The 18,075-nt window shown below is 40.4% G+C and overlaps 1 protein-coding gene and 1 pseudogene across 4 annotated transcripts in view; both read right to left on the minus strand.

Moving 5' to 3' along the window:
* The window catches only part of LOC135203091 (uncharacterized), a 28,214-nt gene extending 20,599 nt beyond the window's left edge, over positions 1 to 7,615 (minus strand). For 3 of the 4 annotated variants that reach the window (XR_010311858.1, XR_010311857.1, XM_064232714.1), the window contains exons 1-3: positions 7,345 to 7,609; positions 2,740 to 2,898; positions 26 to 685 (exon numbers count right to left, since the gene is read on the minus strand). Coding sequence is in view for 1 of the 4 variants with exons in the window: in XM_064232714.1 (XP_064088784.1) it covers positions 26 to 685; positions 2,740 to 2,898; positions 7,345 to 7,347 (822 nt within the window). In the remaining 3 variants the exon portion in view is untranslated. Of the gene's footprint in view, positions 1 to 25; positions 686 to 2,739; positions 2,899 to 7,344 lie in introns of all 4 variants that reach the window. The other variant, XR_010311859.1, reaches the window with a different exon arrangement.
* A 1,259-nt stretch (positions 7,616 to 8,874) lies between these two features.
* Positions 8,875 to 15,127, minus strand: LOC135203093 (uncharacterized; annotated as a pseudogene).
* Positions 15,128 to 18,075: the final 2,948 nt, after the last annotated feature.

The raw sequence follows: 18,075 nt of genomic DNA on the forward strand, positions 1-18,075 counted from the left end.
ACTGGTAATAATCCAGACTGCTTACCTTACAAAATGTCAAATGCACAGCCATCTGGAAGTCGAGCTCCTCCTGAAGCTCTCTCGCACACCTCTCATTCTCCTCTGTCACTGTACCTCGGTAAGCCTGAGGGCAGCCTCTTGTATTTACCACTGTACTCCCTGCCAAAGCATGTGTAACTGGATGCCTTCTATCAAGCATCCTAGGCACTCCTGGCAAATGTTGGGTGTGTTCGCTACAGTCACTGCGAATGCTAGCCGACCTTCTCAGTGGTCGTGGTGGGCTCATGCCATAAGCCTCTGCAGATAGTCCAAACATCTGCTGAGGGTACTGATCACTTCTGGCACTTGCTGTTCTTCTTAGCTGACGAGAGGGACTCAATCTAAGGGCCTCTGCTTGAGACCTGTGATGTGGTGGATTTCCTGGTCTTTCAGGGGATTGGAAAACATACTCCGTACGGCCACTTGTACTACCTGACCTTCTCAGGTGTCGCAAGGGACTAGCACTCATAACATCTACAGGCGGTGGATCGGAGCATCTCCTACTCGAAGGTTGAGATCTATGCTGTGGTACAGGTACGTCCTCTGCTCTATCTTGAAGATTACTTTGCTTCTCCTGTTTTGCCTGCTCTAAGTTAAGCACTACATAATTCACAGGCAGTGAAGATACTGCTTGGATGGCATTGGGCTGTAATAAGGAAAATATGTATACTGTACATTACTGTACTTTCTAAGTAAAGTGCCATTACCTGAATTTCACAGTCAAACTCTGATAAAAAAAATATACAAATTTTATTTTTTAACATTTCACACAACAGGGCAAGATTCATTTGACACAAGAAAATTACCAACTTCATTAATTTTAACTGCCACAAATAAAACATGCACTTAGTAAGTGGCAATGTTATTGTTAAATTTTATACCCAACAACTTCCTGACTAGTGAATCTACACCCCCTAATATACACTAAGTGTACTTTTACTAAAACATATCTGACATACACTAAAAACTGTACCATTATCAAAGAAAACTGGGAAACATTATCTTTTCCATCAATATCTATGATGAAAAATGAGCAACAGAACATGAGTGCGGTGATCACCACCATAGCAAAACTATCTTAAGTAAAAGAGAGTTGAAAGGCATGAAATGGCACAGGAAGAGATCTGACATTAAGACACTGCTAACATTTCTGAGATCTTATTTACTAACAATTTATTTACAACCAATCACTAAGTCACTACAGCAAAATATACAATTGAAGTAACCTATATACAGCACCTGTACTGTAATCTAATGCATTAGTAGAGTTCATTGAAACTTTTTAAACTTCTGTGGGTGCTTTTTCATACTGTCAATATATTTGTGCCCTTAAATAAAGCAGCATAAAAAAGGCACATCACAGGGAAAATAAGTAATTCTAGCAATATGACAAATGACAAACATTTAATTTGTAAAACTTAATACAAGCCCTTCAATAACTATAATGAGTTAGAATAGTACAGCACAAGGATGAATGCATCTTCAAACAAAAGACTATTACTTCAAGATTAGTGATAAAACTCGCCACTAAAAATAAAATAGCATAGCATGGTTCTTAAACAGGGAAATTGAACAATAAACTTCAAAACCTCCTGGTCAACTGCAAAATACATCCAAGCCATCATTACTCTGGTGCAATACCATCCTTCTGTACAATGGCAGTGCAAGTTGTATCTTTACAGTGTGGCGGGATCACAAGCTAAAAACAAGTGGCAAAACCCTCCCCACATTAACCTAATCAATCCAGCTTCCAAACTCACAATCTGTCACACTTTCCTCTTTTCACTACAGCATACACGCAGGACAATTGACCAATACTTACACACACACACACACACACACAAAAACAACACATGTACTTACCAACCACTCCAGACACTCCAGGTTATGCTGTGCCGTCTGATGGTCGAGGTCACTGGAACACTAACAACCACAACAAAGACCACAACCCACAACCACCCAACAACAAAACAACACCCAAGGACTACAACCCAACAACTCAACAACAACACAACAACCAAGGACCACAACAATGCAACAACAACCAAGGAACACAACCACAACTCAACAACACAACAAACAACCAAGGAACACAACCACGACCTCACACATAACAAAAAACTCAACAACTCAACAAAAGACCACTGCACAAACAACATAAAAAAAGCAACACACACCCCAACTAACAACACCAAACTTAACAATAACTAACAACAAATCAACAAAACACAACTCAAATGAATTTCAATGCTTAACCAAATGCTGATAACACTACATACTGTCTCTCACAGCTTCTGACTAAAGACTCTGAAAACTCACTGAAAACACAGAACTCTAAACTCCAACAGCACCAGCAGACAACCCAGCACCAACAGCCAATCCAATCGTTAACCATCCAACCACCAATTTCTCTAACTCTCTCTCTCTCACACACACACACAGACGTTGTCAAATGGAACTCCATAACTCCTCCATAACAGTGATAGGTTGTCCTTCTGATCATTTGAATTTAGCATCAAAAGTTTGTGTGGTTTCTCATAAATTTATACAGCCTGCTTACTGTACAATCATGGCTATGCGTCTATTTTCAGTCCTGTCAGTTTTGGTCAGTCTTTCCAATAGCCACTTCATAACAATACAATGGAAGAAAACAGAAAACATCTTCCTCTATATCTCTACAAATGACAATGAGCAACTTACCTTCCTGCATTCAGGACAGCTAACTCTTGACTGTTTTTGCAGATTTTCTAAGCAAGAAGCACAGAATGTATGTCCACAGGCTGGCAAGAGTAAAGGGCGATGGGAACTATCATTATAGCTACCGAGACACACGTGGCACTTCAAAATGTCTCCCACATCCTACAAACAAAATTAAAGTTAAGTGAAACAATTACTTTTAATATGAATAAGTCTACAACAATACAGGGAAATTTAATTGAGAATGCACAAATGATGTCATACATACTATGCTATACCTCAGGCTTGGATTACACATTAGGTAAAAGCTTGTGCATGGGCTACCGAAAAGTTCTTTTCAGTGTCCGATTGGCCTTGGTATGAATCATATCACTGTACCAGGGACTCACAGATAAAGTTAAAACACTACATATACCATAATAAATTATTACTTGTAAAGTATAGCCAAAATTATCCTTACTATGAAAGCACTCACTAGTACTTTCATTAGCAATACTAATCACAAGTAATAAATGGAACATTTCAGAATGAATAACAATGTGATAGGTTGTTAAACTCACAATTTCTGTGCTCCTTACTAGATCTTCCATTTCTTAACAGAAAACAATAATTCACAGAATAACTTTAAACTGTGTGTATGAATCCAAGTGCATGACATGAAATGTTTCAAACTCTTGAACCTTGGAGTTGATGGCAACAGAGCATTGTCCGTGAAAATCTGTGACTTGAGACCATGGGTGGAGAAGTTACTATAACTCTTGGACCTAAAAACAAAGTCGGAAGATGGGCCACAGTTGAAGAGTTAGCTGCCGCTTCAGGTATAGCTGTGCCCACAGTCTCAAATTCCTTGTTGTGTTCCAGCAATCACTGTCACCTATCTCAGTAATGATGGCCTTGGCCTCTTCAGTGTACATGAAACTTTCAGTCATTCCTGTGTGTTTCCATAGTTTTACTACAGTAAGTTGCTTGTGTACCTGACTGCCTCTGCACAACTGACTACCCCTGGATTTTTTTTATTGTCCCAATTCATAAGGCTCTTCTACCTTCTGTGCATAATCCCTTGACCCCTAGTAACAATATGTTCTAGATCCCTTTCTCTTCAAGTTTATTCTGACACATCCTACCTTGTGTGTGAATACTTTGGCATCAATGGCCAACATGTCTTCGACTCCTTGCCTGCCATTTGTACAGTGCCTTCAGTACCTCCACCAGCAGAGTTCACTTCTATGTGTCTCCTAGCTTTAGCTTATCCTGGGTCCTCTGTATTGAATTCTCAAGTTTTACCTTGTCCTTGTCCCCTAAGTCTATGTTCTCTATCATTCATCTTGACCATGAACTAGTTACTTGCTCACCACAAGCTGCAAAAGTGACTCTTCAAGCAATTAATCCTCTTCACAACCCACGGTTGCTTCTCTACAAGCTGTCTTAATTTTTCTATTTACCTCCCATGACCATTTAGGTCTCACTCTAACTTTTGGACCCCAAGGGATTTGGAGCACTGTTGTTGTCCAAATACAATAATACTGAAGACCTGGGTGCACTTTAGGATAGAAACAGATTCAACAAGATTGCTAATTAAGCTTGTATTAGTTTTAATATTGACCAACCTATTATGCCTACACTCAGGCTCCACCGCTGCTGACCAGTTTTCACCTGATATATGCACGCGTTGCCAGATCTCACAAGATTCCTTGCTTTTTCATATCCGATTTTTAACCAGATCCAGCTAAGCACTAGAAAATTATCCTATTGTTAAGACCAAAGGTTTGTTCACGCATGAACAATGGATCAAGCAAAAGCTATCAGAGGAACTAGCAAGATGAGACTGGCAGAATCAGCACTACCATTTCACTTCCAAAAAGAAGGGAATTACTCCTTCAATAGCATACAGCATTCAACCCTCATACACTGAGCTTGCCTCTATCAGCATCAATTAGATAACAAGGCTCTCCTACTGAAAACCTACTCCTCTGCCCAAGTACACCCAAAAATGGACACCAGTTATTATTAGGCCAGTAACTCTCAATGTTAAAGAACAGCTACATAAATGCACAGCAAAATTGCAAAGGTCTATCTTTCTGAGCTACTGTAGTTCATAAGTCTATGGTAAACTTCACTAAAAGAGTTTAAGCAGAATTTTCTTACAATGAATCCTAATTACTGGATTTGACAAAAATAACACTGACTGCTACTGGGCATTCGGGGTGGGGTGGGATACTTCCTTAAATTGACATATATGAAATTTCCAGAGGTTGTCTTATATATATATAAATGAATAAGCAAACTGGGACTGGATGCTATGTACCATTGCAAGGGTAAAACAAGTTGAATGGAAGTCCTGTAGTTAGGTAGGTTCTGCACCCTAGGGTAATCTGGCTGATATTGTTATAAATATAACCCATAAATACTAATCACATTAGTTTTGTATTACTTTTCCAGCCCACCAATTTGAGCAACTTTTCATTAATACCATCTCTACTAGAAAAGAATAGTTGCCGAGATATTGCTCTAATGCATAAATTATAACTTCCGCTTGTTGACGAGTCCCTATATAATAAATTAACATTCCTAGGACACCTTTAGCTTAAGGTGTTGCCTTCAGTCAATCTATTTTGTATTTACATAATTAAAATCGAGGGCAGTTCAGGTTAGGAAGAAAGGAGGAAGTCCATCCCTCAGTTACACAGGAGGTAGCACCCATTGTCAAGTTGGGTTAGCAAAGGATAGTTTAGGATATAGGTCTATCCTTGTAAATTTGGTGCTTTCAGAAAAATCAGAAAAAAAAAAAGCCTATCAAAACCATTTGGAAACAACCATTACTTGTTTGTGCTATATTTTTTGCATCTGCTCCAAAAAATATGGATATTTTGGTTCCCTTACTTGCATCATATTTTTTATAACTTGTCACTCGTGTGACTGAGTATCATTAATCGTAACTAGGAAGGTTTTATACAGGTATTCAGTAACTAATAAATACGTATTCATCATTACAATAGAAGGTACACAGATGGCAGTAAATTACACTAGGGTAAATGACCAAGTAGCAACATAGTGGCCTCCGATCCCAGAATACGGCCACCTTCCCTAAAAAGTATTTGAATTCACTGCCATGAGCATCAGTCAAGAGTTGTGGCCCATCCTGGCAGCACACCGAGACCTCTTTGTTCCTCTTGAAGCACGCGTTTTCTTCTAAATTACGAAATAATGGCATAATTCAACCCCTTTTTCAGGAAGTGGCTGCATTCCGAGAAAGGTGGCCGCTATGTCACTGTTCGGTCATTTATCCTATTGAGACTATAACCTAGCAATCAATGTATCAGTAAGCTTATGGGGATATTCATTTGTACTGAAGAAGCTAGGCTATGCAAGTAAAGTTGCTTAAATAAACAAAATAAAATAAAGAAATAATAATTACAGAAAAAGGCTAGTAGGCTAGGAACTCTTGGTATACTAAATTCAGCAACTTACTGGCCTGATTAGGTTAGGGTGGGATTCCAGTTTGTTGATAGGCTAAGCCACAAAAATAGCCACCTTTTCCCATTTTGTAGATAGCCTAGTCATCATTTTTCAGACTATTTTGTAGTCTTTGCTTACACAGACCAAGGGTATAATTTTCTCACTTGACCTGTGTGAAAAACATATTTCTCATGCTTTGATATGAATATTCACTTGTGACATGATAGGGTAAAATACTAAATGGCCGGCCTCTACCATAGCGCGACCATCTTCCCGAAAAAGTACTTTAACACGTCCTGTAACCCAAGATAGGCATTAGGTAGTCAAGAGCCAGCATCCGTCGAAGCAACACCTCGAGAGCTCTACTTTCCTCTAGAAGTGAGTGTTTTCTCCCAAGTCACAAACTACCTGGGTAATGCCATCATTTACTATTTTCGGGAAGGTGGTCACGTTATGGTAGAGGCCAGTCATTCGGTATTTTACCCTAGGTATTTTGTAGTCTTTGCTTACACAGAGACCTAGGCTATAATTTTCTCACTTAGCCTGTGTGAAAAACATACGCTTCATGCTTTGGGATACATAGGTATTCACCTAGCTAGCTATAACAGGATAAGGAGTGAGTGAATATCCACGGACCACCGGTTTCCAAGGAAACAAATATTGGCAGACCAACGATTTTCAAGGGGAAAAGTTTGTTAATGTGTGCTGTCAGTAAGAACGTGGCAGAACAGCGCATCGTAAGCTCGTTTGTTCTGGCATGGGGTATTGTTTCGCTGCACGTGCTAGCTTTAGGGTTAAGATCAACTGGGTACTTAGGTAACTGTAACTGCGCATTGTGGATATGCAAACCACCCCCAGGATAATGCTATGAGAATGTAAGAAAAAATAAAAAGAAGAGGGAAAGAGAAACAAAGAAAACCACGAAAACATGTCAATAATAGCTAATGCAAATTGCGTGAATGAAAATTGTTCCACAGTATACATAAATGTCCTTTTCAGCGGGCCAGCCTAACCGCTAAGGTAGCGAACCCCATAAGGGTAGGACTGACTTAACCTACTATCCTACCCTGGCCCCCCCACTTTTCGTACCCTACGAATCAGGCTTCTAATTTAGGTCAGCGACCAAAACAGAAAATTGGGGGAAATACTCGCCATTCTCTGGTGCACTCGCTCTCGATCATTGACGGACACGTACAAGGAGAAAAATGCAGCTGGTTTCCCGGTGTACGTACGTTCCGCTCCGAGAGTACCTGAAGTACGGGACGCGTACGAGTAGTCCCTCAGACGGCTGACAACGTCTTTTGTTTACTTTTGTTGACAGGACACCGAAGGTATCTATCTATCCGCTTGAGGGCTTCTTCTTCTTCCCGTTTTAGTCTGTCGTTCCGGCCGCGGTTGGACCATTTTATTTTAAATTTACACCATAATCTTGTAGTTTTATGCATTTTTTTCAAAATGTAATCAAATTTATCAGCTGTATATTATTTTCCACGAGATACAGTGTTATCGGAGTGTCTGTCATTCGCTTTATCAGTCAATATCGAACTTGCTTATCATGTTTTTGTCACGGGGTTTCTCTTCGTAATTGCAAGCTCGTCATGTTTTTACCACTGCATTTCTCTTCGTAATTGCAAGCTTGCCATGTTTTTATCACTGAATTTATCTTCGTAATTGCAAGCTTGTCGTGTTTTTATCACTGAATTTCTCTTCGTAATTGCAAGCTTGTCATGTTGTTATAATTTAATTTATCTTTGTATAGATTATTATTTACACATTTTCCCCATAGAAGTAATGTCCAGCTGCATTATGTACGTAGTACACTACTAATTTAGAGAAGTCAAACTCCTATTAGCTAATATATCGGAAATCCACAGTTTTTGAAATGCGAAAAACTTGCTGGAAAAGAGTGGAGGTCAGAAATAAACAAACTTGATTGTTGTAATCAGTTGGCCCCAAAAAGCTGAACTGTGCAGCACGAGAGATCATCATTTACTTCACGAAACAACTTTTACTTACTTGGTCAGACTTACTCGATTTGCTGTCGCTTCATTAATAACCGTTGCTACTTTCACCAGGGGGCTGAAGATGCGTTAAATTATACTTGGTCTTTTTCTTAACTAAGCTGATAAAAAATTACTTACGTGTAACCAATTAAGGTTACACTGCTAAAGGCTGAGATGGAACGATTATTGAAATTTCTAAACTTCTTCAACATTATGATGGTATTTTAAAAAGTATGATGCGATTATTGACATTTCTAAACTTTTTCAACATTATGATGGTATTATAAAAAGTATGATTAATCAAATATATAATTTACTTAAGGAAAAGATTTTAAGATACAGGTTTTAAATACAAAGTTTAGAGCAACATTGACAGGAGAGGTACATATTCAACAAATTTGGTGTTGTAACATTCAAGGCTACATGAATTTGATTTAAAAATACAGCTTGTAAATGCTAAATAACAAATATTCTCAATCTTCGGACAGCGGTACTACATATAAAAAATATTGAACATATTTTCATCTGATCACTAGACAAAATGATACCACATCAATGATATAATGTAAAGATATATATATATATATATATATATATATATATATATATATATATATATATATATATATATAGAGAGAGAGAGAGAGAGAGAGAGAGAAGACGAGAGAGAGCGGAGAGAGAGAGAGAGAGAGAGAGAGATTATGTTCGTTGTTATCATATCGGGAATTACATCACTATGAGCAAAACAGTTAACCTTAAAGTAAACTCAAAATTTAGCCTAGAAATATTCGGAATATTCGTTTTCAAATAAAAATTAGAAACTCTAAACAGCTTGTGGAAAGCATGAGCGTTCTTAAAGGAGAGAGAGAGAGAGAGAGACTACGCTCAATTGCACAAAATTCCTTCGGTGTCATCAGCCTGAATATCCATATGCACTGGTCTTGCCATTTCGATAGCCATTCCTCTTTCCATTCCCGTTGGAATAACCGTTTCTGTACCCATTCCCGTTACCATAGCCATTTCCGTGGGCGTAGCCATTTCCATTACCAATGGTAAGGCCATTTCCATTGCCGTTGGTGTAGCCGTTTCCATTAACGCCATTACCACTTCCATTGGTGTAGCCATTTCCATTTCCATTGGCGTAACCATTTCCATTGCCGTTGGCGTAGCCGTTTCCATTAATCACGCCATTACCTTTTCCGTTGGCGTAACCATTTCCATTAATTATACCATTACCATTTCCATTGGTGTAGCCGTTGCCATTAACAATGCCATTTCCGTTAATAACGCCGTTACCATTTCCGTTGGTGTAGCCGTTGCCATTAACGACGCCGTTGCCATTTCCGGTAATGAGGCCATTACCATTTCCGTTGGTGTAGCCGTTGCCATTTCCGTTAATAACACCATTACCATTTCCGTTGGTGTAGCCGTTGCCATTAATGACGCCGCTGCCATTTCCGTTAATGACGCCATTACCATTTCCGTTGGTGTAGCCGTTGCCATTAACGACGCCGTTGCCATTTCCGTTAGCAAACCCGTTGCTATTTCCGTTAGTGTAGCCGTTGCCATTAACGACACCGTTACCATTTCCATTAATGAATCCGTTGACATTTCCGTTGGTGTAGCCGTTGTCATTAACAACGCCGTTGCCATTTCCGTTAGCAAAGCCGTTGCCATTCGCACCGACCTTCCCTATCTCAGCGTTGAGGGCGAAGAACTGCGGAGAGGAGGAACAGTCGACGTTGTAGTACCAGTCACACACGAAGAACTGCTGGTTGAAGACAGTTCCGTTGGGGCACAGGAAGGAGTCCAGTCTCCCGTCGGCCTGGCAGATGTGGAACACCTGTGCGGATTGTTGATAGGATTTAGGATCTTTGATAGGATTATAAAGTGCTTGATAGGATTTGGTAACAGTGCTGATAGGAATGTAGGATACCCAAGTAGGAATTTTAGATGTATATAGGTTTGAACTCTTTAGGAATGTAGGCTATATATACCACACTATACACAATGCGTCTTTTTCCGTTAGCAGATGTGGAACACCTGTGCGATTGTTCTTAGGATTTAGGACGCTTGATAGGAGTAATGAAGTGTTGATAGGATTTAGGACGCTTGATAGGATTTATGAAGTGCTGATAGGATGTAGGATACCCAATAGGATTTAGAATGTATATAGGTTTGAGTCTTTAGGAAGGTAGGCCTATATATATACACACACACATACACAATGCTTCTTTTCCGTTAGCAGATGTGGAACACCTGCGCGGATTATTGATAGGATTTAGGATGCTTAGTAGGATTTATGCAGTACTGATAGGATGTAGGATACCCAATAGGATTTAGACTGTATAGGTTTGACTCTTTAGAAAGGTATACACACGCACGCACACACACAAACACAATGCTTCTTTTCCTTTAGTAGATGTGGAACACCTGTGTGGATGTGTGTTAATATTCTATATTGTCTAGGTGCCATCCTTCAGGCAGGATACACGCACAAAATCGTACACAGAGACACATGCAGTGATTCTCTTCCTGGAAGACGTGGAACACCTGTGGATTGAGTGTTGATAGGATGCAGGATACTTAAGAAAATTTACACTGTTAGGTGTGATTCGTTAGGTAGGTGTACACACACACGCACGCACACACATACACACACACACAAACACACAATACCGCTCTTCCCAGTTATTATCATCTTCCCTGCTGAAGGTACTCTCACACAGTTATACAGAATTATCCAGCCAAAGTAGAATCTCCTTAAAATAAATAACAGTGGAGGAACCATCTTTTAAAAACCAATCCACATCAACGAGAGATCATTTATTTGAAATCCTTAGAAAAATCGTTTACTAATTAATTTAAACAGTGTTTAGCTCAAATATTAAAAGCAAACGAAGGAAGAGGAATCATTTAGACTCACCTGATATCTCGACTTTGGAGTTAGACTTACATGACATCTTGGCTCTGGAGTTAAACTCACCTGACATCAGATTCTCGACTCTGGAGTTAGACTTGACATTAGATTGTAGACTCTTGAGTTAGACTTACAAGACATCTCGACTCTGGAGTTAAGACTTACTTGACATCAAATTCTCGACTCTGGAGTTAAACTTACTTGACATCTCGACTCTGAAGTTAGACTCACCTGACATCTCAACTCTGGAGCTCGGCCTTACATTATGACATTCTGACTCTGAGTTAGACTTACATGGACCATCCGACTATGGGAGTTGACTTACAATGGACATCTCGGACCTGAAGTTAGACTCACCTGACATCTCAACTCTGGAGCTAGGCTTACATATGACATCTCGACTCTGGAGTTAGACTTACATGACACTCGATTGAGTTAGACTCACCGTCATCAACTCTGGAGCTAGGCTTTACAATAGGACATCTCGACTTGGGTAGACCTTACATGAATCTCGACTCTGGAGTTAAAAAAGACTTACATGGACATTCGCGAACTCAGAGTTGGAGTAGACTCACCTGACATCTCAACTCTGGAGCTAGGCTTACATATGACATCTCGACTCTGGAGTTAGACTTACATGACATCTCGACTCTGGAGTTAGACTCACCGGACATCTCGGCTCCGAAGTTAGACTTACCTGACATCTCGACTCCGGAGAGATATCTGCATAATAACCAGTAAGGAGACCGTCACACAGGAACCCAGTTTCGGGCACCGATGCCAAGATGGGGTAGTCCTGCCCGGCGGGCCAGCCGCCCCGGTGGGATTGCGTTGCGCCTCGATGCAGCCTCAGCCCATTTAAGAGCGGAAGCCCGTTTTTCCGTTGATTGGTATTCCGTTGCCGTTGGTGGATACTCCATTACCGTTAATGATTGCTCCGTTGCCGTTAGTGTAGGCGCCGTTACCGTTGACGCTGATTCCGTTGCCGTTACCATTCGCATAGGCTCCATTACCGTTGCCGTTACCGTTTGCATAGGCTCCGTTGCCGTTACCGTTCGTATAGGCTCCATTACCGTTGCCGTTCGTATATGCTCCGTTGCCGTTAGTGTAGGCGCCGTTACCGTTGACGCTGATTCCGTTGCCGTTACCGTTCGTATAGACTCCATTACCATTGCCGTTCGTATATGCTCCGTTGCCGTTACCGTTCGCATAGGCTCCGTTGCCGTTTGTGATGACTCCGTTAGCAGTGTCAATGTCATTACCATTAGCATAAAAGGCAATGATGCCGTTCCCGTTAGCATAAACGCCACGTCCGTTGCCGTTGCTAGGGATGAGAGCTCCCAGGCAACTTCCTATCGTACCTTAAAAAAGATAAGAAGGGAAGATCATCATTATTTTCTCTCTCTCTCTCTCTCTCTCTCTCTCTCTCTCGGTTCAGTGGATTGCTATAAGGTAACTGGTGGCCAGTAGACTGTTGTGCTTCATAGCTTAGAGAGAGAGAGAAGAGAGAGAGGGAGAGATTTATGTGTAACCTGACTGATAAATAAAATTAAGAATTAAGATTACTGAATGAACATTATAAGGAATGGTGCTTGGCTTGAGAGAGAGAGAGAAGAGAGAGAGAGAGAATTTACATAGTTTAAGTGTAACTTGATTTTAAGTAATTTTAGCGTACTGAATAACAAAGGAAATGGTGTTTAGAGAGAGAGAGAGAGAGAGAGAGAGAGAGAGAGAGAGAGAGAGAGAGAATTTAGATAGCTTTTGAGTAACTTATTTTAAAATTAAGTTCAAGATACTGAGAGAACATATAGGAAACAGTTCTTAGTTCAGGAGAGAGAGAGAGAGAGAGAGAGAGAGAGAGAGAGAGAGAGATTTGTGTCTTGATGTTCAATAAATTAAGCTGCCGAGTGAACATATAAGAAATGGTGCTTAGTTTGTGTGTGTGTGAGAGAGAGAGAGAGAGATAGAGAGAGAGAATTTATATAATTCATGTGTAAAATTGTTCGTTAAATTACGCTTCAGAAGAAAACTTATTTAAAAAAGGCTGCTAATTTTATGAGAATCTGGCAACAGTTCAGTCTGCCACGTCACTAGGAGAGCATACGGGTATCGTACAAGCATGGTCCAGTGCGTACAAGTATGGTTATACCACGTGGGTTATACAGACAATCTGTTACGTTACAGGGTCTGTGAGCAGCAAACATCGCAAATGGATGAAAATCACGCAAGAATGATGGCAAAAAATGAGAAAATAAAGCGTGCAGAAAATTGGTAAGTTTACACGGACGTTAACAGGTAATTTGTGGCAAAGCAGCAGAACAATACAGGTATGTTACAGGAACTGTCGGAAGTATACTGTAGTAGATTCACATCAACCGTGCATCCGATGTCTAGGCCCAGTCCCTTACGACGCTCCTGATTGGCTGTTGATAAGCCAATCACAAGGCTGGAAACTTTCAGTCTCTCGAGAGAGTTCACATAGGCAGGATGTATGCTCCACCTCTCCTGAGGGATACGGCTTTCGAAAGTATCCCTCAGGAGAGTTGGAACATAGATCCTACTTATGTGAATGAGAGCTTCCAGCCCCGTGATTGGCTTATCAACAGCCAATCAGGAGCGTCGTAAGCGGCTGGCCTAGACGTCAAATGCAAGGTTGATGGGAATCTACTATAAGCATCTTAAACACGAGAGAATATAGTCTATGACGCTGAACATCTTGCATGCCTTTGCAATCTATAGAGTTAAGCCTCGGAAAAAGGTCAGTCATCCCCAAAAACATGTACGTATACTGCTTATAGTTGGTGCGTACGTTAATTCTTCACTCCACCTTTTTGCAAACTTGTATTTACTTCGGATCAAACTAAAATTAAAACTTGAAACGAGCTTGATGGCCCATGCTATGCTGCAATGGAACCTGGCGCTGCCAGTCTTGTCTTCCCCTACTCACCTGATTCCCTACCTACCCTGTCCCACCCAGGTTGGACATACAGGCTTGTAGGAGGAGGGTGGATGTGTTATGTCTCCTCCACCCTCCTGATCCCCTACCTGCCCTGTCGCACCCAGGCGGACAGACAGGTTTAAGGAAGAGGGTGGGTATGTCATGTCTTTCCTACTACCCACCCCCAGCCATGCAGACAAACAGGTTTGCAGGAAGAGGGTGGATGTGTTATGTTCCCCCTACCCTCCCAAACCCCTACTAACCCCGCCCCCAACCGGGGCGGACAAGCAAGAAAGATCAACTCGTAATTAATTATTATATAGACAGATAGAAGAAAGAAAACGGAAGTTGGTTAACATGACTTTCTATAAGGAAAAACGAAAAAATTAAATATGAGAAAGAAAACGAGAACTGATTAACACGGTTTCCTTCGCGGATAATGAAAATTTAAACTCACATGAGACAAAAAAACGGACATTGATAAACAAGGTTTCCTTTACAGGCTAACGAAAAATCAAACTCAAATACCAGATAGAAAACGGGAGTGGATTAACACGATTCACTTACGAAGACAACGAGATGGAATCAATAATAAATAAATAAACTGCGCTTTAGACAAATAGATCCAAAAAACGAGTATCAGAACGTGATCTCATGAAACAGTAAAAAAAGCAGTTGGTAAAATTCACTCAAAAACGCTCTGGAATTCTCAATGTGTTTGTGTTTTCCCTGAATTATATAATTATATATATATTATATATATATATTATATATATATATATATTATATATATATATATATATATATATATATATATAATATATATATATATATAAATTGTGTGTATCTAAACAAAGCAAAACAAAAAACATTTCAAACTTACCGATGAGGATCAAGCTTGCAAGCATCCTGAACGTGTCTTAAACACGACGGCGGGTCGTTGGGGGTTCTGGGTGGGTTGTGGTGTGGTGGGAGGTTGAGGGTTGGGGTTGGGGAAGTCTCCACAAGCTATTCAGAGAAACGGGTATAGAGAGAAAGAGCGGAGGGGAGAGGAGGAGGAGCTTTCCAAGCAAGGTCTATCAACAATCTGATGCCCTGAGCAGATTCCGGGCTCCTTTTTATACCCTCTACAGCTACCCCGCTCGAACCGCTGAGGTCACGAAAGGGGTCAACCTCATCATGCACTGGGATCATGCTTGGCCCCCTTACACAATGAGGTCACACACAGGCAAATCTTTGCTCTCGCACCCCCCCCCCCCCCCCCCCCCCCCCCCCCCCCCCCCCCCCCCGCCCCCCCCCCCCCCCCCCCCCCCCCCCCCCCCCCGATGGATATTGTGCGTGAATAAACCAGCAGCGTAATTGGAAGCGGTAGTCATCAGATCGTTATCTAGCCTATGAAGAGCGGGTGAAATTCTTCTTCTTCTTCTTTCTTCTTCTTCTTCTCCTCCTCCTTCCTTCTCCTCCTCCTCCTCCTCCTTCCTTCCTTCTGCCCTCCTCCTCCTCCTCCTCCTCTTCCTTCCTCCTCCTCGCCTCCTCCTCCTCCTTCTTTCTCCTCCTCATCCTCCTCCTCTTCCTTCTCCTCCTCCTCCTCCTCCCCTCTTCTTCTTCTTGTTCAGATTACGGTGGATATATTCAGAGTTTAAATATATATCCATCTTCTGTTTGTGTACTCGGCGGGTATGTGCGCTTGTCCGAGAGAAAGAGAGAGAGAGAGAGAGAGAGAACCACTTCTCTATCTTCATGACTACCTTCTTCTGATCATCTATCTAAAATCGTTAATGAAAAGACGTTTAGCATTTTCCAGTTCGTTTAGCTGATCTGAAAGAAGTTTTGACAAATATTATCCTCCTGAGGAGAGTCGAACTCAGTTCGGATCACAAAAATCATTCCATAGTTGCTGGGAAACGTAACAACAGCATTTATTGGCAAATACCCCCCCCCCCCCTCTCTCTCTCTCTCTCTCTCTCTCTCTCAGAATAAGAGTAGCATTAGAGACTTTTATAATATTGAATTCAATTCGCTTCGACGATCGAGACATTGCAAAAGGAATATTCCACCCCAGATTGTTCTTATAACTTTCGGTACTCCTCATTTTACCGGTAACTATTAGTATTAAGACTTTTACTACATATATATATATATATATATATATATATATATATATATATATATATATATATATATATATAACACACACACACACACACATATATATATATATATATATATATATATATGTAATAAATATACTTGATATATGTATGTAATTAATTAAGAACAAGAGTTATATATATATCTTATTCTATATTATATATATTATATAATTAAAACAGAGTATAGCGATAATTTAATAAAACAGAATTATATGCCATGGTTGATTGCTTGTACTTACAGGCAGGGCAACTGAACAGAAATTGGTATTAGAAACTGCGGAAGTAAATATTTAACTAGAGATACTTTACTTCATAAAAAAACAAAAAAAGGAAATTCAAGGCAGTCGATTTAGTCACTTATGTTTGAAAAGGAATAATAAAATATTCAGTTTTGCCTCCAATTTTTTCTTTAACACCACTAGCAGGGGAATGGGGAATTGGAGGGCGGGGGGGGGGGGGGGGTGGGGGGTTGGGGGGGTGAGGGGGGGGGGTTGGAACTTTGAAAATAATCTGTAGGCTTGTTGAAAAGGGATACGAACTAGCCCGTACATTTGGTGATGCTGATTTACTGACGTTTTAATTTTCTGAAAAGACAACTACATATTGTGCCTACTTTGTATGTCCGTCTGCACTTCTTTCTTTTCGCACTTTTTCTGTCCGCTCTCAGATCTTAAAAACTACTGAAGCTAGAGGGCTGCAAATTGGTATGTTGGTCATCCACCTTCCAATCATCAAGCATACCAAATTGCAGCCCTCTAGCCTCAGTAGTTTTGATTCTATTTAAGGTTAAAGATACCATAATCGTGCGCCTGGCAACGATATGGGCCAGGCCACCACCGGTCTGTGGTTAAAGTCCCATGGGTCGCGGCTCATACAGCATTATACCGAGACCACCGGAAGGCATCTTGCTTTTTTCAGTGGCCTTGATTATATGCTGTAGCGGCTGTACAGAAAACTCGATTGTTTGTTGTTGGCAAACTTCCAACCAGAATTACCACCGACGGCAGAGCACCTTTAGATATAACAGTAGACTTAACGATTAACTCGATTTTGGGGAACGTAGGGGACCAAGATATTCAAACTCAGCATCCCCGAGTGATGCTGATCTAACGATGACACTTTGGACGATAAGCCCTCCAGACAATTGGGAAGAAGAAGTCTTGATCTCTTTCATTACTCACAAAAGCCTGTGGATGTATCATGTTCATAGCTTTTATAACATATTTTATGGTGATATTCAGCAAACAGGACTTACAAAAACTACTTTGCATATTTTCATTTTTAGGGAAACCTGAGACTGTAAAATCACCTATTTTTCACAAATTTCTTTACAAACCTGATTACCACTCATAAAAAAATATCTGGAACTTATTTTATTACTTAACAAATAAAAAAAATGGCATAAACTAGCATTTGTTTTATAGTTCTGGAAAAGCTTGCGACTTTAATCGTAAATGGAGACATTCTTCTACAAAATTGGGTCTAGAATTGACAATATTTCGAACTTGCTTAAAGATCCACATCATTTATGCATTAAAGTTTGCATTTCCAATGTTTATGAAAATGATTAAATACACAAAACTCAGAGTGAACATGAATGACGTCATTTTCCAAGTGCTCCAAGAAAACATGAGTTTTCTTTAAAAACATTTTAACATGAAGTACAGACGCGAAGTTTTGTTATATCCTACAGTCACTTTGGAGTGTGAATAACTTTGCTTCAAGTTTGACTGGACTACAAGGCTGGTCAAGTAGTTATTTATGTATCACTTCAGAAGAGAGAGAGAGAGAGAGAGAGAGAGAGGAGAGAGAGCGAGAGAGAGAGAGAGAGAGAGAGAGCAATAGTACTGAAGACCTAGATATATAATA

Source organism: Macrobrachium nipponense, chromosome 33 (genome assembly GCF_015104395.2).
Source record: "Macrobrachium nipponense isolate FS-2020 chromosome 33, ASM1510439v2, whole genome shotgun sequence".
NCBI lineage: Eukaryota > Metazoa > Arthropoda > Malacostraca > Decapoda > Palaemonidae > Macrobrachium > Macrobrachium nipponense.